The 20,743-nt window shown below is 53.3% G+C and overlaps 1 protein-coding gene and 1 non-coding gene across 2 annotated transcripts; one reads left to right on the forward strand and one right to left on the reverse strand.

The window, feature by feature from the left end:
• The first annotated feature begins 3,693 nt into the window (after positions 1-3,693).
• Positions 3,694-9,992, forward strand: KIAA2013. The gene is made up of 3 exons (XM_023635777.2): positions 3,694-4,898; positions 7,084-7,937; positions 9,323-9,992. Exons 1-3 carry the CDS (start codon positions 3,866-3,868, stop codon positions 9,338-9,340), a joined length of 1,905 nt encoding a protein of 634 aa, XP_023491545.2. The 5' UTR covers positions 3,694-3,865; the 3' UTR covers positions 9,341-9,992.
• Positions 9,993-15,124: 5,132 nt separating this feature from the next.
• Positions 15,125-15,241, reverse strand: LOC111772620 (U5 spliceosomal RNA). Its single transcript, XR_002806624.1, has one exon. It is a non-coding gene; the product is annotated as a U5 spliceosomal RNA (small nuclear RNA).
• Between the last annotated feature and the right edge of the window lie 5,502 nt (positions 15,242-20,743).

A 20,743-nucleotide genomic window follows, 5' to 3' on the forward strand; every position in this document is an offset into this window, starting at 1 on the left:
TTCATTGCTTTTAGGATTTTTTACAATGAATATATACTATTTGTACAAACCAAATAAAATCAGCACGTTATTTTTAGAAGATAGATTCAATCCCTGGGAACCTGGGAAACTGTCTCATTATACAGAGATTTACTCACTGTACAGATGGTAGAAGTGAGGCCCAGAGGGACCCAGCATCAAGTCCAAGGTCACAGGGCAAGTACAAGGAAGAGGCCTGAGTGCAATCAAGGCCCCAGCCACCCAACTGGGACCAGGGCAGGGAGTTGCTACATACAGCTGGGGACAGGACTTGGTGCCAGAATCCACCGGATGTTTTCGAATTCAGGAGGATGCAGACTGAAATTCCAGATCCTTCCAGGAGGAAATGGAGGGATGAGCAGAGGGGTGGAGAATGAGCATATGGGGGCTGGCTCAATTTTCAAAGCTCTGTCTCATTCCATGTTCAAAACAAGGGTTCAAGTTAGGTAATATGGCCCCCATTTTCGAAATGAGGAAACTGGGGCTCAGAGAAGTGAAGCAGCCTGCTCCATGTCACACAGCTGATGTGGGACCACAGGAGGGGAGGCACGGCTCTAACTCCCCATTCAATGGGGCCCAAGGAGAATCTCGATGGTGACATACTGTGGACAGAAAAAATCCTTGAAAAGTGGGGTTCCCATGGCCCAAGTCCCCAGAGTCAAATTACAAATCAAGAGGGGGAATCAATCTTGCAGGCTGCTGTCCTCCCCTGGAGAAAAGATTCACCCTGGGGAAGCCTGCCCTTCACGCCTTTGGTATCTATTTCCTCCTCCCTCCATTAAATTGCTGGAACTTGAACCCAGTCCAAACTTCATCCAAAAGGAGGGCCTGTCCCTTTAACCAGTGGTGGCTGCCGCCCAGATGTTACTCCTGGTACGTGCAGCACGTGTTGGGCACAGTTAAAGGCGCAGGACTCTGCTTTCCTGGGAAGGTGCAGAAAGGACAGCTGGCCTGGAGGGCAGTTGTCCGGGGCCACAGGAGGCTTTTCTCTCTTTCCTGTTCTTTTATCCATTTCCTTTCTTGGCCGGAGGAAGAGCAACGGCCTCGGTAGGTGGACAGCCACACTGTGCTGCTCAGCCCTTCCCTCTTTCCACCCGTCAGCTAGTCCCACTGGCACTTGGCCCCTTTAATGCTAACACTTCTACTACTACTAATAGAATTTCCAAGCCGTTCCCTTAAGTGAAAAAAGCAAGACGCGAGTGTACATCATATGCTACAGTTTCTGAGAAAGGGAAAATGTAGATATATGTCTATATGTCTATACATCTGTAGGCGAATAGAATATCTGGAAAAGTACCCAAGGAATGGTAGCAGAGGTCGCATCTGGGGAAAGGAACAGACTGGCTGGGGCCAGGAGAGAGGAAGACCTAACTGTCAATCTCCAATCTTTAGGGCACATTTTGAATTTTGTGTCATGTACATGTGTTTCTTGTTTCCTAGTAAAAATCAATTAAATAGTGAATGGTTATTTTAAGCCAGGCACTATGCTAAATGCATCACGTGCTTCTTAGAGCAATCCTATTCTGTCTCACGATCCCCATTTTATTTTATTTATTTTATTTATTTTTTGAGGAAGATTAGCCCTGAGCTGACTACTGCCAATCCTCCTCTTTTTGCTGAGGAAGACTGGCCCTGAGCTAACATCCATGCTCACCTTCCTCTACTTTATATGGGGGACGCCTACCATAGGATGGTTTGAACCGGCGAACCTGGGGCCACCAAGAAGCGCAACGTGTGCACTTAACCGCTGTGCCACCAGGCTGGCCCCTGATCCCCATTTTATTGATGGAGAAACTGAGGCCGGGGAAGTCAGTTGACATCTACCAAGGAGTAAGGCCAAGATTCAAAACTCAAGCGGTCCTTACTCTTGACCCCCTGGCTTTCTTGTGGCTCTGTTGCTGACCCTTGGCTGTCAGTCCCCTCCCCCTGGGGTATTTGAAAATGGCAAAAAAAAAATGGTATTTGAAAAGGAAGTTAAGAGCATGAATAATGAGTTTTCCCTTTGACCTAGGAATCTGCTTCCAGGAATCACCCTCACAGAAATATTCACGCAAGTGGGCTAAGATATTCGTCTGTTACATGAAAGTTTGTAAGAGCAAAAATAATTCTGTGGGTTTCCACTAACTGAGCACTTACTGTGTGTCATGTGCCTTGTGCGTTACCTGTATTAACATGCGAGGCAGGTTCTCTGATCATCCCCATTTCACAGGTGGGATCAAGCCTGGTCCCGTCCTTGGCTCTCCCCTCACTGTGCCTCCCAAATATTTCCGCCTCCCTGAAAGGGTTGGGTGGGTCCTCTCTCTCTAATTGTCGCTCATAGATTCCTGTGTATCCACAAACATATTTTGTGGGGTTTGTAAATTCCCAATGGAAATTAAGAATTTTGTGTTTGTGTTTTGATAATAACCTTAAAAACAAAAATGTAAGCAAACAGTAGGATCACCTGGACAGGCATCTTTTCACAGGGGCTGGCCCTCGAAATTAACAGACACATCTGTGTCTGCTCTCAGCCCACAGGAAGCCACCTCAAATGACCGTTTTAATTTTCAACAACTGGGAACCACTGTCTGCCTTTGGAATGTCCCGAAACCAAAGTAGAAACAATCACCCCATTGTCCGCCCCTGGGCTCATGTTGAATTCTCCCCCCAGAAACAAAAGCAAAATTTCTCTTTTGCATTGATGATTCACAATTTAAAGCCGTTTTCAAAGTATGAGACTTTAGTGTCCTATGCTGTTTAGGAAGTTAAAACTCAGGGTTGGGGCTGGCCCGGTGGCGCAGCGGTTAAGTGGCACGTTCCGCTTAGGTGGCCTAGGGTTTGCCGGTTTGGATCCCAGGTATGGACATGGCACCGCTTGGCAAGCCATGCTGTGGTAGGCGTCCCACATATAAAGTAGAGGAAGATGGGCACGGATGTTAGCTCAGGGCCAGTCTTCCTCAGCGAAAAGAGGAGGATTGGCAGCAGATTTTAGCTCAGGGCTAATCTTCCTCAAAAAAGCTCTGTTAAGAGTGGTCAACACTGAGCTGGCCCTGTGGCTGAGTGGTTAAGTTCTCGCACTGTGCTTCAGAGGCCAAGGTTTCTCTGGTTCCGATCCTGGGCGCAGACATGGCACCGCTCATCAGGCCACGATGAGGCAGCGTCCCACACAGCACAACCAGAGGCACTCACAACTAGAATCTACAACTATATACTGGGGGGCTTTGGGGAGAATAATTAAAAAAATAAAATAAAAAAGAGGTCAACAAAACACATCCTAGGAAGTCTGGTTTATAGCGGTTACTTTTTTTTTTTTTGTATTTTTCTGTACTAAGTTTTTTGCAGTGAGGATCATCATTTTTATAGAAAAAAGTTTTTTTATTATTTTTTAAAAATCTTAGGGCTGTTGAATCCATCAGTAGCAAACGGGGCCCAGCACGTGTTCAGTTTGGCTGGCCGGGTGTTTTCTCTAGGAGTGAGTTGGGCGCTTCCAGTCCTCCCCAGATCCCCGGCCTCCCTCGCACCTCACTCTATAGGTCCCGAAGGCGACCCAGCCCCTCCCCAGATCCCGTCCCTCCCTCGCCGTGGCTCGGCCTCCTTCCCTCTGGCCCGCCCCCTCTCCGCTTCCCGCCCGCTCCTTTTCCATCTGTCGCAAAAGACTCGGCAGCGCTTGACGGCCGGCGTCGTTTGACGGCTGGGGGCAACCAAGAGGGAGGAGGAAGCGGCGGTGGCAGCTGCTGCGGCGGCTGCGACGGAGGCCGGCGTGGTCGCTGCGGGCCGGGCCGGGGAGTGAGGCGCGGGCGGCCGGGCCGGTGGGCTGGGCGGCGGGCCCGGCGGCCGCCCCCTCGCCGCGCCTGCGCCTGGCGGCCCGATGTGGCTGCAGCAGCGGCTGAAGGGACTGCCGGGACTGCTGTCGAGCAGCTGGGCCCGCCGCCTGCTCGGCCTCCTCGGCCTCCTGCTGCTGCTGCTGTGGCTCGCGGGCTCCGGGGCGCGGCGGGCGGCGGGCGGCCTGCACCTGCTGCCCTGGGCCCGCGGTGAGCCGGGCGCCGCCGAGCCCGCTGCCTGCCTGGAGGCGGCCACCCGCGCCTGGCGCGGCCTGCGGGAGCGCGGCGAGGCTGTACCGCTGGGCCCTGGAGTGCCGGCCCTGGTGGCCAACGGCCTCCTCGCCCTGGACGTGGCTGCCAACCGGCTGTGGGTGACCCCCGGGGAGCGGGAGCCCGCCGTGGCGCCGGACTTCTTGCCCTTCGTGCAGCTGCGCCCGCTGAGCGCGCTTTCCGAAGCTGGAGAGTCGGTGCTATTGCTGCGGGAGGGGCTGCTGCGCCGGGTGCGTTGCCTGCAGCTCGGGACCCCAGGTCCCGGCCCTGCGGCCGCCGTCGCCGGACCCGCCTCAGCCTCCGGCCTTGTCACGGGATCCGGCCGCGACTGCGTGCTGCTGCAAGAGGACTTTCTGGCGCACCGGGGCCGACCCCACGTCTACCTGCAGCGCATCCAGCTCAACAACCCCACGGAGCGCGTGGCCGCGCTGCAGACTGTGGGGCCCACTGCCGGCCCGCCCCCCAGGGCCTTCACCAGTACCCTGGAGAAGGTCGGAGACCATCAGTTCCTCCTCTACTCGGGCCGGTCTCCCCCCGTTGCCACGGGGCTGGTGCACCTGGTGGTGGTAGCTGCCAAGAAGTTAGTGAACCGGCTCCAAGTGGCTCCCAAGACGCAGCTGGACGAGACGGTGCTGTGGGTGGTGCATGTCTCAGGCCCCGTTAACCCCCAGGTGCTCAAAAGCAAAGCAGCCAAGGAGCTCAAGGTGCTCCAGGACTTGGCACGGAAGGAAATGCTGGAGCTCTTGGAGATGCCGGCAGCCGAGCTACTTCATGACCACCAGCGCCTCTGGGCTCAGCTCTTCAGCCCAGGTGAGGCCTGGCCAGTGCTTGTCCACAGTCCACACTTTGCACAGGGTGAATAGGGTCCACCCCGGAGGTGCCCCTCCAGAGTCTGCAGAGGTGACCCTGAAGGGGAGTAGTGGGTTGGTTGACACTTGGGCTTGGCGTTTGACTGGGGCTGACTCTGCTCCACCACTCAGTGTGGGTGACCTTGGACAGTCCCCTGATCTCCCTGGGCTCATATTCAGTAATAACAGTAGCACCTACAACAGAGGGCTTTTATGAGATTGTAATGAAAGAACGAGCGAAAAGGGCAGGTCTTATTTGTTTCTGTAGGCGGGGCCTGGCTTGAGCAGAGTGGTTTTTCCGGTCAGTGTGTGGGAGATAAACCAGCAGGCAGAGAGAGGCCTGGCCGGTGCCCAGATTCTTTCCTCAGTTCCCCACAGGCTGGCTGGTGCTGAGCGTGGGCTTCACGGCGTGACTCCTGCTAGGCTGCCCTGTGTCCTGACTTGTGGCTGCAGCTTTGTCACCGGGAGGGAGTGGAATCTCTTCCTCAGCAGGTGGAATGCTCCTGTCTGATGAAAACTTCTTTCCCCCTACTGACTGACTGAGAAAAGGAAGCCCTAATCTAGATGAGGGGGATTTTGGTTTCCAGGGTTCTAGGTTTCTGAGTCCTTGTATTTAGTTGCTCAGAGTCTTAATTCCTTCAACAAGTGTTTGTTGAATGCTTCTGCCAGGGACTCCGTATGAGTGATGTGCATGTGGACAGAACAAAGTTCCTGTTCTCGTGGTGCTGGCTTAAATTCTCTATGGGAGGAAGACAGACATCAGGAGAGTGAAATTTTGAATAAGTAAGCAAGATAGCTTTTTAGAATAAAAAGTCCCCTGGAGAAAAGTTAAAAATACATGATTGAGGGGCTGCCCCGTGGCCAAGTGGTTAAGTTCACGCGCTCTGCTTCAGCAGCTCAGGGTTTCGCCGGTTTGGATCCTGGGCGCGGACATGGCACTGCTCATCAGGCCACACTGAGGCAGCATCCCACATGTCAGAACTAGAGGGACCCACAACTGAAATATACAACTATGTACTGGGGGACTTTGGGGAGAAAAAGGAAAAAAAAATGTGATTGAGGGTGACAGGGGTGGGGGTGGGGTCCCTATTTAGCCCCGGTTGTCAGGGAGGCCTCTCTGAGGAGGAAACACTGAAGCTGAGACCTGAATAGCAAGAAGCAGTGAGCCATGTGATGGTCTGGAGGGAGGCAGCCAGGCAGAGGCCCTGAGGCAGGAGCGGGTGTGGCTGAGTGGCCAGTGTGGCCGTGGTAGCCAGCCAGGGAGGGTGGTGGTGCCAGATCCTTGAGGGCCTTGTAGGCCTCGTTGGGGACGGGGAATTTGATTCTAAGTGGGATGGAAGCGGGGCAGAGGCACTAGCTGATGCACATGTCTGAAGATCCCACTGCTGTTAGAGCATAGGCTACAGGTGCCAGAGAGGAGCACGGAAACTGGAGAAGAGGTTTTCGCAGGAGCCCGGGGCAGAGAGGAGGGCGGCTGGCACCAGAGCTGTGGGCATGGAGACAGAAGTGGATGGGTTCTGATACTTTTGGAAGTGGAGCCACCCAGACTTTCCACAGACTGGCTGTGGGGCGTGAGAACTTGAGGTGACTCGTGAACTTAGGGGGAGAGCTTGAGCAGGTGTCTGGGGAGGGGTTGGTTTGAGGTTGGAAGAATTCAAACCATGTCAGGTTCAACACGCCTGTCAGATGGCCAGTGGAGACACCAAGAGGGTGGTCAGCTGTTTGAGTCTAGAGTTCATCCCGATTCGGAGATCCTGTGTCCAGGTGTTATTTAACACTACAGAACTTGAGAGAGAGATGACAGAGAGGAGAGGCAGCCCAAGACTGGCCAGGGCATTGGTGACAGTGTTCCGGTGTGGGGGAACTGGACTTTTCACCTGGCACCAGGTCCTGGCTAGGTCAGTGTTCTTCCGGGCTCTGGCAGGAGGCCCCACTGCCTTTTAACAGGATCTTAGGTTTCGGGCCCACAGGGCTCTGGTGAGGAGGCCAGGCAAGATGACTTTTGCCCTTACTCGAGGGAGACAAACTGCCGTTTCACCCCAAGGGACAAAAACTTTGTGTCTCTGCTGCTCTTGATCTCTGTTTCATAATCTCAGCATCCCGGCCATGCCTTTCTTCCTTAACGTGCAGCCTTTATGGTGTTACAGGAGTGGAAATGAAGAAGATCACGGATGCCCACACCCCATCTGGCCTGACCGTGAACCTGACGCTGTACTATATGCTCTCCTGCTCACCAGCCCCGCTGCTCAGCCCCAACCTGAGCCACAGGGAGCGAGAGCAGATGGAGTCGACGCTCAACTACGAAGATCACTGCTTCAGTGGCCACGCCACCATGCACGCCGAGAGCCTCTGGCCGGGCCAGCTGTCCTCCGTCCAGCAGATCCTGCAGCTCTGTGACCTGTGGAAGCTGACGCTGCAGAAGCGCGGCTGCAAGGGGCTGGTGAAGGTGGGCGCCCCAGGCATCCTGCAGGGCATGGTGCTCAGCTTCGGTGGGCTGCAGTTCACCGAGAACCACCTCCAGTTCCAGGCCGACCCTGACGTGTTACACAACAGCTACGCCTTGCACGGCATCCGCTACAAGAATGACCACATCAACCTGGCCGTGCTTGTGGACACTGAGGGCAAGCCATACCTGCACGTGTCCGTGGAGTCCCGCGGCCAGCCGATCAAGATCTACGCCTGTGAGGCGGGCTGCCTGGACGAGCCCGTGGAGCTGACCTCGGCGCCCCAGGGCCACGTCTTCTCGGTCATGGTGACGCAGCCCATCACGCCCCTGCTCTACATCTCCACCGACCTCATGCACCTGCAGGACCTGCGGCACACGCTGCATCTCAAGGCCATCTTGGCCCACGACGAGCACATGGCCCAGCAGGACCCCGGGCTTCCCTTCCTCTTCTGGTTCAGCGTGGCTTCCCTCATCACCCTCTTCCACCTCTTCCTCTTCAAGCTCATCTACAACGAGTACTGTGGGCCCGGGGCCAAGCCCTTCTTCAGGAGCAAGGTATGAAGCCCCTGTGTCTTCAGAGCCTGAGGGCCCGGCCGCGTGTTCTGTCCTGAGTCTGGGACGTGTGAGGCCTGGGTGGCGATGCTCCCAGCCCTGAGCACAGAGAGAGGAGCGGGTGTGTTCTGAGAGGACGCCATAGGAAGGGGCAGCTCTGGAAATCCAGGTGTGAATGGATGGGTTTGCTGGCCTCCCACGGCCGCGGGCGGTCCCCTCCTTAACCCAGTGAAGGTCACACTTCAAAGTAACTGCCACAAACCCCTAGATGGCCCTGAAGCCTCTGTCTAAGCGCTGGTGGGACCGCCGCCCTCACCCTGAGGGTCTGTTCACTGCAGTTCCCAGGTCAGTCCCTCACTGGGGGCACACGGGGGTCATCTTGTCAGCACAGGGCGAGATTCTTCCCCTCCTGTTTCCTGAAACATCTTTGCCCCCAGGAAGCTGTGACTTTGATCACGGTCGCTGTGGGACTCCCATCTGGGATGTGTCTTGGGGATCAGAACTGGTGTCTCGGGGAGGCCACCTTTCCTGCCTGCTGCCCAGTCTCCTGTGCTTCCTCACTGCCAGGACCTCCAGGAGGAGGACCGGGGGGAGTCCGTGGTGGGTGGTCCCAGGAGAGAGCGCTGCAGAGGAGCCGGGCTTGTCTCCCTCTCCTCCTCTGTCAGACATCAGACGTGGCGAGGAGAGAGCTGTATTTAAGCCCTGGGTCTGTGCTCCCCGTAGTCTCGGGAGAAAGGGCTCTTCACCTCCCCAGAGGGCTTTGCGACTTCTGGTGTCTAGTTTCTGGCTGGAGGGCAGGACTCGGAGAAGGAAGGAGCAGTGGACTTGAAGGAGTGGGGGAAGGACGGGAGGCAGGTCTGGGCTCCTCAAGCTTGAAGGACAAGTGGAAAGTCAGATCAGAAAGAAACGTGCAGGCAGCTGTCCCAGTTGGCCATCTCTTGACCAGCGGGGCTGGAGCAGGCGCTCCGTGTGCCCACACGGGCTTTGCAGCCTCTGTTAGCAGGCGGGCTGCTTTTCCCTGCTGGCTGCTGGGCTTCTCCGCTCTTAATCTGGCACACATCCAGCCACCCCTGCTCCCCACCTCATCTGGGGGACAAGCCAAACTGCCACCATGGGGTACTGCCCCATGTCCCTCAGTTTACTCGTGCTCGATCTGGGCCCCCCAGAGCAGAGCCCAGGGAACACCCTGCGTCAGTCCGAGGAGGTCCCCAGGCCACTCAGTCCACAGTAGTGCTAGCACGTCCCTGGGCCAGGAGCTGTCTGCAAGGCCGGATCCGAGCCTGGGTGGGTGCTGCCAGGGTTGTCTCCACCACCTGCTTCCCCCATGTTTCTGGAGCTGTCCACAGCGTTGGCGGCGAGCATAACAACTTGTTCTGTTAATTGAACAGGAAGATCCCAGTGTCTGAGTGAACCAACAGTCCTGCTCTCAGCCACCATTTGCACAAGACGCCCAGCACTGAGGGTCCTGCTGCCGCGAACAAGGGGTCCTTTGAAAGCACCCACCCTTTTGTGCCTTGTTGGGGACACCAGTGATGCAGAAGTGCGTGTGGATGTTCAGGAGTTTGCACTGGGGAGCGGGAGGGCCGGGGCCAGTGGACTTTTTGTAAGCTTTGACTCAATAAAATGAACCTATATGGAAAATACTTGAAATTGAACTCACTCCTTCTACTTTCCCCCTTTCTTCTGTCCCAGGAAATAGACCCTCTTTTGAAAAGACTCTTGTGTAGGAGAAATTGTGTTCTTTTCTAATTTAATGTGTTCTTTCTGGAATGAATTTTTAATTTATTTCTGTTGAGATTTTGCTGGAGGGCTTCTGCATCCACCGTAGACAGTGGGTCTTGCGGTGACTTCCAACCTGTGCCACCTCAGCGCTCAGAGGCCATGGCCCCGGATCCTTTGCACTTCCTCTCTTTCTCGTCGTGAGCCTGTGGAGACTGTGCTTTTGTGCGTCTGGGCTTTGCGGGAGGTGTTGAACTTTCTAGGGATTGACGATTGTTGGGTTTTGAAATACCAAAGCTTTTTTTTGTTCTGTTTTTAAATAAATCTCTTTCAAACTTCCATGACCGGTTTGTGTGTGGTTGAAACCTCTGGAGATGTCATTTCTCCCTCCGTCACCAGACTCTTGGGCAGTGTCTGAAGCAGAAGGGACAAACCCCTGGCCCCGCTGTGAGGATGGTCATTCTTTCCCACAGCTTCTCCTCTTCCGAGGAGTCCACTCAGAAGATGTGGAAGTGGCGCCCTTTCTGCTCACCTGGGGGTTCGCAGGGTAGCCCGGCCGAGTGAGGAGCATGCCCCTGGCCCCCTCTGTGCCACAGTGCCGTCTCCCCCTGCCTGCCCGGAATAGCCTAGATGTGCCTGCCTGGGTTTGGCTGGCCATAGGACGGGCCACAGGAAAAAGCCCTGAGTAGGCTTTCTGCCGGCTGTTCGCTGAAGCTGAGCTCTGAGCCCTGCCTTTGTAGGGAAGAGAAGGGAGCTGGGCCTGGGACCAAAAAGGGACGGAGCTGGGCGCAGCAGTCCAGCTGGGGCGGCCGTCATCCTCAGTGCTGTGCTGCTTTCCCTGGGTCCCAGATGAGCATTTTAAGCAGCATGACTCACCAAGAACCTGGGTTGCTTGCCAAGGAGCCGAGTGGCCCAAACAGATGGCCAGGAGAAGAAGTAAACAAGTGTCTCCAGCTCGGCTACAAGTGGCCCAGCCTTTCCAGCCACTTCAGTCCTGTGCACCTTCCGCTTCTGCCCTGGATGGCGCAGAGCTCGGAAATGCCTGCTCCTCCCAGCCATTGGCCGGCTTGTCCATTTTGGGGAGCAGGAACCTCTTGGGGTGCAGTTGGGTGTGGTTTACAGCGTGACATGCTCTCCAGTCACTGCATTAACCTGGAAGGTGCTTGACAACAAGAGCCACACTTCATAGTCCCCACTCTGTTTAACTTGGAACCGGGCACAGTGTCCACTCCCATAAATGTAAAAATGAACCCACGTACCTGGTGCCCTGGAAATACCCACTGAACGACTAGAATTTCAACAAACTAGTCCTCGTGAATTACAGCTCTCATTTAAGTGAGCACGAGTGTTAGGTATCTTACATGAACCCGGCCTCTGGGGGGAGGTGGTTGCTGCGGGTTAAGATCCCAATTTGAGAGATGAGGAACCGACCTCAGACAGTGAATAATTTGTCCAAGGCCACGTAGCCAGTGAGTGCCACTGAGTGCCAGCCGAGTGCCGGGCTGGAATGCAAACTCAGGCTCAGCCTCTCTGAGCCCCTACATGGTTCCCTTTCTCCCCATACCCTTCCTCTGATGGCTTCTGAGAGATGGGATGGGGATAAAGCGTTTTCTCTTCTGCTCAGAGATGGCGTTGGCAGTGTCCGCTGTGAACCTCTGCGGTGCCTCCCATTCGGCCACCCTCGCAGAGAGGAAAGGCCAGCGGGCGCCAGCTGGGAGCAGCCAGGCACTCATCCAGTGGGTCCTTCGCAGTCCAGTGGCACACTGGGAGGAGCTTTCTTAGCCTCTTGGCTAGACGCACAAAGAGGCTTTGTCAAGTTGCTTTCTCGGGGGCAGAAACCTGATATGGAAAATTTTATTGCATGCTACCCCGCGCTTCCCAGTAGCTGAAACGTTGGTTTGGAAACGCATTAACTCCCTGGAAGCCTACCCACACCGCATCCCCTCGGCTCCACCTGTGGCCTCTCAGCCCACCCTTTCCTCCTGCCTCGGGTGCAGCCGCAGCTCGGCGCAGGCGGACGACCCCGACAGCATCTGCCTCAGCTTCACTCTTCCCTTCAGGAAGCTGCTCACGCTCAGCGCCCGTGCAGCCTGGAAGCAGGTGAAGAACACCACTCCGGGCGGCCCTTTCCCCATGGGAGACGGAGCCAGCGGGCCATGCTCGCCTGGGCTGACCCTGGGGTGGAAAATTCTGAGAGCCACTCTCTGCCATTCCTCAGACGGCCCCAGGGATCAGGGCCCCACTGCCACGTGGGGAAGGCGTCCGTAAGGCAGCCTGGGTTTGGTGGTCCCTCCCTCCGCTTTGCCCAGCGCCGTCTCCCACTCCTGTCCCTGGGATCTGCACTCCAGTTCCCGCCTGGGTTGGAGGCACCCACCACAGGCCCGCAGCGCCTCTGGACGACGTTCCCAGAGGAGGTTGGAGTCTCCCAGAGGCATCGTCATGACTGGACGTTTGTGTCCCCCAGATTCGTATGTTGAAATCCAAACCCCGCCGTGATGGTGTTGGGAGGTGGGGCCTTCGGGAGGTGATTAGGTCGTGACGGGGGAGCCCTCCTGAATGGGGTCAGTACCCTAAGGAAGGAGACCCCCCAGAGCTTCCCCGTCCTTTTTCTGCCACGTGAGGACAGAGTGAGAAGATAGCGCCTGCACCCTGGAAGGGGGCTCTCACCAGAACCCGCCGTGCTGGCACCCGATCTCGGACCTCCAGCCCCCAGATCTGTGAGACACATATTCCTGTTGCTTAGGAGCCCCCAGTCCATGATATTCTTATCGGAGCTCAAACACACTGGGACGGGCGTGTTCTCCGGGTGGAGGAGTGGAAGTCTGCAGGGGTGATAACGGACAAGAACACAGAGATTCATAGGCTCTTGGATGAAGAAGGAACCTTACGCTCTTCTGGCTTGTGTTGGTAATCTGCTTCAAGGGACCTGTGAAGCCCTGGAATGTGAAATGTACTTCCTCCTTCTTTCTCACGAGGAGGTTCTGCAGCTCTCCTCGGAGTCTCGAAAGGCTGCCTGACTGTAAAAACCTTAAGAACAAGACAAGCTGCACTTTGGGTCTTGCTTTAGGGACCCCTCCCTGAGCAGCAGCAGCGGTCTGAGCTTCTGCGTCTGGTTAGGGGTCTGGCGATCGGGCGGATCACCCCTCTTGCTGTGGGACAGCTGTCGTCCCCGCAGAAGGGAGGTTCAGAGAGGGTGGGACCATAGCAGCTGCTGGGCGCTGGCCGAGCACACAGCCTCACCCTGAGCAAGCCACCTACCGTGACACTCCTGGGTCCTGGGAGCCTCTGTTGTAGACTTTGGCCAATGGAAGCCTCCGATAAATCATTTGGTTCAGGAAATGTTCATTGGGAATCTTCTAGCAGGCCATGCATCTGGCCTTGGGTGACAAAGGGGGAAAGGTTACATTTGATGAACATCTGCTCTGTGCTTGGCACTTGCCCATCGGGTTCAGTTCTGTGAAGGCAGTGGTTCTATCTGTCTTGTCACCTCTGGATGGCCAGAGACTAGCACAATGCCTGGCACAGGGTAGATGTTCAAAGAATGCTTGCTGAATTGCATTTGTAGGCATTATGTCCTTTAATCCTTCTGTCTCAGTGAAACTTCTGAGGTTGCAAGTCACAGAAAACTTAATTATAACTGGCTTAAACAAAAGGAAAAGTATTGGTTCACATAACAGTATAGTCCAGTGGGAGCTTCAGGAATGGCTTGATCAAGGACTCAAGTGTTTCAGTAGGACTCATCTCTTAGCTCTGCTTCCTGTAGATTACCTTCCATCCTCAGACTGGCTACCCGTGTAGTAAAAAAATGGCCACAGTTATCACAAGCCTGATGCCCTCCTAAACAGGCCAGCAGAGTCTGAGTCCCAGTGCTCCTATCCACAGTGCCGAGGTTCACTCTGATGGGACAGCCCATCCCTGAGCCAGTCACTGTGGTCAGGTGCGAGGGCTATGTTGGTCAGGTTAGGCCAGTCAGGCTACGTCCTCAGAGCTGGGCATGGAACCAACCTCAAACCACTGAACAGAGAATACCAGGAGAGGGGTTGCCCCCCAAAGGAAACTGGGGGTGCTCTTATCAGGAAGGAGGGGGAGTAGATGCTCGGCAGCAAATTGCAGGTCTTCGGTATTCCCTGCCAGGTTTCATTCCCATTTTACAGATGAGGAAAGTGGGGCCTCCAAGATGACGGGGCACTAGGCCAAAGTCACACAGTTTGTAGAGTCTGGGATGTGCTCCCAGGTCTGTCCAGCTTCCAAACTAGATGCTCCCACTACCGGCCCCAGTCATGGGGACACGTTTTGGACATAGCCGCTTACCTATTCGCCTAGAAGCTGCACCAATTTTTTCTGGGCAGGGACGTTGTTGCTTTTTCATCCAGGTGTCTCTCCGGGCAGGACAGGCCTGGGGAGTCTCCGAAGGGACGGACAGGACACATGGTGGACTGTACCTACCCCCGAGCCCATTTATCCGATGTGGGGTTCTCGGCCCCTCTATTGACCAAATCCCCTTTAGCAATCTTTTTGGCTGGGAAGGGGGAACAACACAGATACAGTGCCTGATCTCACGGAATGCATAGTCTAAAGGAGAGACGGAGGGATAAGAAACTGGACCGCAAGGGGCTGGCCCCGTGATGCAGTGGTTAAGTGCACACGTTCCACTTCTCAGCAGCCTGGGGTTCGCCCATTCGGATCCCGGGTGCGGACATGGCACCGTTCGGCAAGCCATGCTGTGGCAGGCGTCCCACATATAAAGTAGAGGAAGATGGGCATGATGTGAGCTCAAGGCCAGTCTTCCTCAGCAAAAAGAGGAGGGTTGGCAGCGTATGTTAGCTCAGGGCTAGTCTTCCTCAAAAAAAGAAAAGAAAAACTGGACAGCTAGACTGTGATGGGGGCTGTGGGAGCACCTCTAACCTCCACCAGAGGGTCGGGGACAGCTTCCTGGAGGAGGCGGAAACCCGCGAGCAATTGCCTCTTCTGACGGCTGCACTGTCGCTCAGCAGGTCGGGCTCGGGTGTGCGCAGGGCGCCCCTTCCGAGCTGGCCTGTCCCTCCCGGCTCTCCGTCGGGCCGGAGGACAACGCGCTCGCGCCACACGGCGCCCGAGGTGGGCCGAGCCGCGCGCCGCGGGCCGGAGCGGGCCGGGGGTCGTCCGCACGGCCGCTTCCCACCCGTAGGCAGGCGGCAAACCGACTCCATCCCCGGGGCTGGCTCGGCGCCGAGAGCCCACGGGTTGCGAGAGCAACGGCGACGCCGGGGCGGCCGTCACGAGCGCCGGGAAAGCGCGAGACCTGCGGGGCGCGCCCGCGAGAGCGAGAAGGGACCGGAAGCGCGTACGCGGTCGAACGCAGAGAAACAAACTCAGAAATGAACCTCACACCGTCGGGAGAATAGCTGCGACAATCAGGCATGAAAAAAAAGGGAACATAGAAAAAAAACACACGAAAGAAACAAACTAGACTATCTTTAAACACGGTTATTAGCCTTACTGAAAGCAAGGCCTCAAAAAATTGGCTAAAAACTCAGAATTGTTCCTCTCCACGGAAATCTTTAGTAAAAGGCGAAAGATTTATGCGATCTGAAGAGAAACTAGAGTATACCGTCCTTTACCCGCACACATTCCTCGGGTAACTGTTACCCCTAACACTGTAATGGTGACTATTTACCCGAAAGAACTGGTGACTTCTGTCTTTTCCACAGACAATTCTGTGAGAACAGGCTTATTTTTGGGAAAAAATAGTTCGAAACAAAAAGGAGAATCTAGTCATCTTTATGTCGTAAATGGCCCTATGTGCAATGCATTGTGGGTATGCAAACGAGGTCTCGGCCGTCGCTCTCCGGTTTCCGGAAATACCTTAAATAGTCCGCTCGTTTTCCCGCTGGGATGGGGACTACCACCAGGGGGCAGAGTGGAGGCCAGACTGGCAGAATACAGACCTGAGCCTGGTCCAACCGGTAAAGTCTGTCTTATAATTCGCACTCCAAGTGAAAATTTCTTTTGGACTTAAATAAAATAAAATAATAAAATAAAAACAAAGTTGGAAAATAATTATCTTCATTCATTCATTCAACACATACTTATTGAGCACCGCGTTAAACCCTGTGCTCGGCTCCAGGATCAGAGAGAAATCCCTAAAATGTCATCTTCAAGGCTCACGCTATGCCGTGGGTAAGCCAGGTGTGTGTGATGCGCACTGATAACAGAATGCTTGTGACATCTGCCCAGATTACAGGACCAGCATTGCAGGACGTGAGGCATCCAAGGCAGGAGGCACAGGGCTGACAGGGTAAGCAGTCAGATGGCCTTCAATGTCCAGCCAAGAGCTTGGACATCCCTTGAGGGTGCTGAGGAGGTACTGAAGAGTTTAAAAGAATAAGGTGATCAGATTGGTAGATTGGCATCACCCGAGTACCAGTTAGGGGTGCAGATTCTTGGGTCCCACTCCAGACCTACTGGAGCTGAAACCCTGCGGGGGATGCCGGGGGGCGGGGCAGCAGCTGGGTTTTAATGAGTCCTCCAGGTGATTCTGAAGCAGGCTAGGCCAAGAACCACTGTTGGACCTCCATTCTGGTGAAAATGTGGCGACTATAGGAGACAAGAAGGTTTGGGGAGGTGAATTAGGAAGCTGAGCATTTAAGCCAGCAGAGCTACACGGTGGCCAGGAGGCGCAGGGCGCGGGCAAGGCCTGGGACAGGGTGGGAAGTGAGGAGAGAAAAAGGCTAGGTAGATATTTAGGGGATGGGGGCATACAGGGGGCGGTGCAGCCAGAGAAGCAGGTGAAGGAGCCTAGGAAGATGACGGAGAGGCGGGGGGAAAACCAGGAGTGGGGCCACGCTGAAATCAAGGGCAGGAGAAGGGAGGGTGCTAACCATCCACGAGAGGTCACGTACGCCGGGGACCGCAGAGGCCAGTGGCTGTCCTGGCAGGGAAGTCGCTGACCTTGGCCAGAGGGGTTTCCAGGGAGCGGGGGTGATGAAGCCCCACTGCGGGGCGTTGATGAGGGAAGGAGTGGGGGTGCCGAGGGGAGGCTCAAGACAAACCAGCCGGGCGGCGTGTGAAGTTATAGGAGGCCTTGTCTTTCTTTGATATGAGGAAAGTGTCAAAGGGGTTTGACCATCGCTGGGGGAAGCAGTGCAGGGGAGAGCATGAAGATGCAGGAGGGGGGGAACACGCAAGAGCTAGGGGTAGGATGGGAAATGGGGTGGGGCCGGCTGACTTCGGGTAGAGGAAGGGCCCCAACTCCGTGAAGCGGGAGAGGGGGGGAGGGGGCTGCACGTGGTCGTCAACTCCAGTGATGCTGGTTGGTGGAGCGCCATCCCGCATGCTGTCGCTCTCGGCTGCGCCTTCTTCTCCCTCGATCTCCCGTCATCTTCCTCAGCTCGGAAGACCCCGCCCTTCGCCCCAGCTGCTGAACTGCTGGAAAAATCGGAGGATTGAGCAAACCTCGGAGGAGGGCCTCAACATTTTCTCGCGTTTCTCTGATTGGCTCCATTTCCCACTCCCAAGATGTCCCTTTAAACTTTCTCCCCTTACCTCGATGCTCCTGCTCCCTGACTCGCTCTCAGGCCAGGCCCTCCCAAGGGACTTCACTGAGAGAGCAGAAGCCCTTCCCGCCCCAAATCTACCAGCCTGCCGGCATCTGCCCCTGCTTCTGCCCTCCTCCGGTGGAAGGCTGACCCTCGACCTGGGTTTTGTGCCCCACCCCACAGAGACTCTGCCTCTCCCACATGGCCCCCAGCGGCACCATCTCGCTCCCCACCCACTGGCTCATCCCCCTGGACCGACAGGTGGGCTTCTTATCTCCCCATGTGAAGGAGGGAGGGGACGGAAAGGGAACCCCAGACCCGATCACCCTTTCCTCTTATGGAGTGTAATGATCAACCACAACAAAGGAAAAAACTTTACTTTGTATTTCTGTTTTGGAAAAAAATCTGTCAGAAATTGCTTTATTAAAAACAAACTTAGGCCACTTCACACCTACTAGGATGGCTGAATAATCATAATCATGATAAAAATAAAAAGAAAAATGGCAAGTATTGGCAAGGATGCGGAGAAATTGGAACCTTGCACCCTGTTGGTGGGACTGTCAATGGCGGAGCCGCTGTCTGAAACCGTTTGTTGCCTCCTCAAACAGTTAAACACAGAATTATCTTATGACCCAGCAGCTACTCCCCTAAGTGTATGCCCCAGAGATCTGGGAACAGGGACTCCAACAGACACCTGTACTTGAATGTTCACAGTGACATTGTTCACAGTGACATTATTTGCAAGACCTGAAAGGTGGAAACAACCCAAATGTCCATTGGTAGTCAATGGAGAAACACAACGTGGTATAGCTGTATAATGGAATATTATCCAGCCCTAAAAAGGAATGAGATTCTGGGGTCGGCCCCGTGGCTGAATGGTTAAGTCCTTGCGCTCTGCTGTGGCGGCCCAGGGTTTTGCTGGTTCGGATCCTGGGCACGGACGTGGCACTGCTCGTCAGGCCATGCTGAGGCAGCATCCCACATACCACAACTAGAAGGACCCACAACTAAAAATACACAGCTATGTACCGGGGGGGGGGGGCTTTGGGGAGAAGAAGAAGAAAAAAGGAAGAAAATTGGCAACAGATGTTAGCTCAGGTGCCAATCTTTTTTGTTGTTGTTGGTGGTGAGAAAGATCTTTAAAAAAAAAAAAGGAATGAGATTCTGACACATGCTACAACATGGACGAATCTTGGAAACATCATACTAAGTGAAAAAAGCCAGACTCAAAAAGATATATATTGGGGCCGGCCTGGTGGCGCAGCAGTTAAGTGCGCACGTTCTGCTTCAGTAGCCTGGGGTTCGCCGGTTTGGATCCCGGGTGCAGACATGGCACCGCTTGGCACGCCATGCTGTGGTAGGCGTCCCACATATAAAGTAGAGGAAGATGAGCACGGATGTTAGCTCAGGGCCAGTCTTCCTCAGCAAAAAGAGGAGGACTGGCAGTAGTTAGCTCAGGGCTAATCTTCCTCAAAAAAAAAATTTTTTAAGTATACAATAAAATATCGTTAACCACAGGCACAATGTTGTACAGCAGGTCTCCAGGACTCGTTCATTTCACATAATTGAAATTTTATGCCCATTGAACAGCTCTCAATTTCCCCCTTGCCCCAGTCCCTGGAAACCACCCTTCTACTCTCTGCTTCCATGAATTTGGCTACATTAGATACTTCACATAAGAGGATTCATGTAATATTCGTTTTTCTGTAACTGACTTATTTCCCTTAGCATAATGTCCTCAAGGTTCAGCCATGTTGTCACATTTAGCAGGATTTCCTTCTTTTTTTTTTTTTAAAGATTTTTATTTTTTTTCCTTTTTCTCCCCAAAGCCCCCCAGTACATAGTTGTATATTCTTCGTTGTGGGTCCTTCTAGTTGTGGCATGTGGGATGCCGCCCCAGCGTGGCTTGACGAGTAGTGCCATGTCCGCGCCCAGGATTCGAACCAACGAAACACTGGGCTGCCTGCAGCGGAGCGCGTGAACACAACCACTCGGCCACGGGGCCAGCCCCAGGATTTCCTTCTTTTTTAAGACTGACTAATATCCCATTGTATGGATATACCACATTTTCTTTATCTATTCATCCATCAATGGGCATTTGTGTTGTTTCCTCATCTTGGCTATTGTGAATAATGCTGCAATGAACATGGTAGGGCACATGTCTCTTGATTTCAACTCTTGGGGTTAAGTATCCAGAAGTGGGATTGCTGGATCGTATGGGAGTCCTGCTTTTTAATTTTTTAAGGAACCTCCATCCTGTTTTCCACAGTGGTGGCACCATTTTACATTTCCATCAACAGAGTACAAAGGTTCCAATTTTTCCTCACCAACATTTATCTTTTGTCTTTTTGATAATAGCCATCCCAACAGGTATGAAGTGACATCTCATTGTGGTTTTGATGTGCATTTCCTTGATGATTAGTGATGCTGAGCACCCTTTCATGTACCTGTTGGCCATTGGTATGTCTTTGGAGAAATGTCTATTCAAGTCCTTTGCCCATTTTTGGATCTTTCTCTCTTTTTTTTTTTTTTTGCCACTGAGTCTTAAGAGTTCCTTATACATTTTGGATACTGATCCCTTATCACATAGATGGTTTGCAAATATTTTCTCCCATTTGTAAGTTGTCTTTTCCCCATTGACTGTTTCCTTTGCTGTGCAGAAACTTTTTAGTTCCATACAGCTCTCCTTGTCTACTTTTGCTTTTGTTGCCAGTGGAGCTGTCTGTCTTCTTACTCATGTGTTTTAAGACTTCTTTGTCCTTTATCAGATGTCTCTTTTGCAAATGTTTTCTCCCAGTCTGTGGCTTGTCTCCTCATTCTCTTGATGGTAATGTGTTTTTAATTTCAGATTCCACTTTTTCATTGCTGGTATATAGGAAAGCAATTGACTTTTGCATATTAACCTTGTATCTTGCAACCTTGTTATAAAGGCTTTTCAGTTCCAGGTTTTTTTGTTTCTTTGTTTGTTTTTGTCAATTCTTTTGGGTTTTCTACATAGATAATCATGTCATCTGTGAGCAAAGTTTTATTTCTTCCTTCACAATCTATATACCTTTTATTTCCTTTTCTTGTCTTATTGCACTAGCCAAGACTCGCAGCACAATGTTAAAAAGCAGTGGTGAGAGGGGACATCCTTGCCTTGGTCCTGATCTTAGTGGGAAAGCTTTGTGTCTTACCATTAAATGTGATGTTAGCTATTGTTTTTTTAATAGCTGTTCTTTATCAAGTTGAGGAAGTTCCCCTCCATTCCTAGTTTTATATTATATTCCTAGTTTTATATTATAAAAACTCCTGAGAGTTTTTATAATGAATGAATGTTGGATTTTGACGTCACTGTAGTTCTTATGAACATTAAAAGGATAATAAAGGAATATTATGAATAACTGTATGGTCACAAATTTAATAACCTAGATTAAGGGGATCTATTCCTTGAAAGACACAATCTGCCAAACTCACACAAGAAGAAATACACAATGTGAACAGGCCTATATCTATTAAACAAATTCAATCAATAATTAATAACCTTCCAAAACAGAGAGCACAAAGCCCAGATGAGTTCACTGGTGACTTCTA

The sequence above is a fragment of the Equus caballus genome, chromosome 2, assembly GCF_041296265.1.
Source record: "Equus caballus isolate H_3958 breed thoroughbred chromosome 2, TB-T2T, whole genome shotgun sequence".
Lineage (NCBI taxonomy): Eukaryota > Metazoa > Chordata > Mammalia > Perissodactyla > Equidae > Equus > Equus caballus.

Bases quoted from the DNA above. Each gene is read 5' to 3' on its own strand.
- KIAA2013 (XM_023635777.2), top strand. From the start codon at position 3,866: ATGTGGCTGCAGCAGCGGCTGAAGGGACTGCCGGGACTGCTGTCGAGC. The intron at 4,899-7,083 runs GTGAGGCCTGGC...ATGGTGTTACAG, and splicing joins GGCTCAGCTCTTCAGCCCAG to GAGTGGAAATGAAGAAGATC.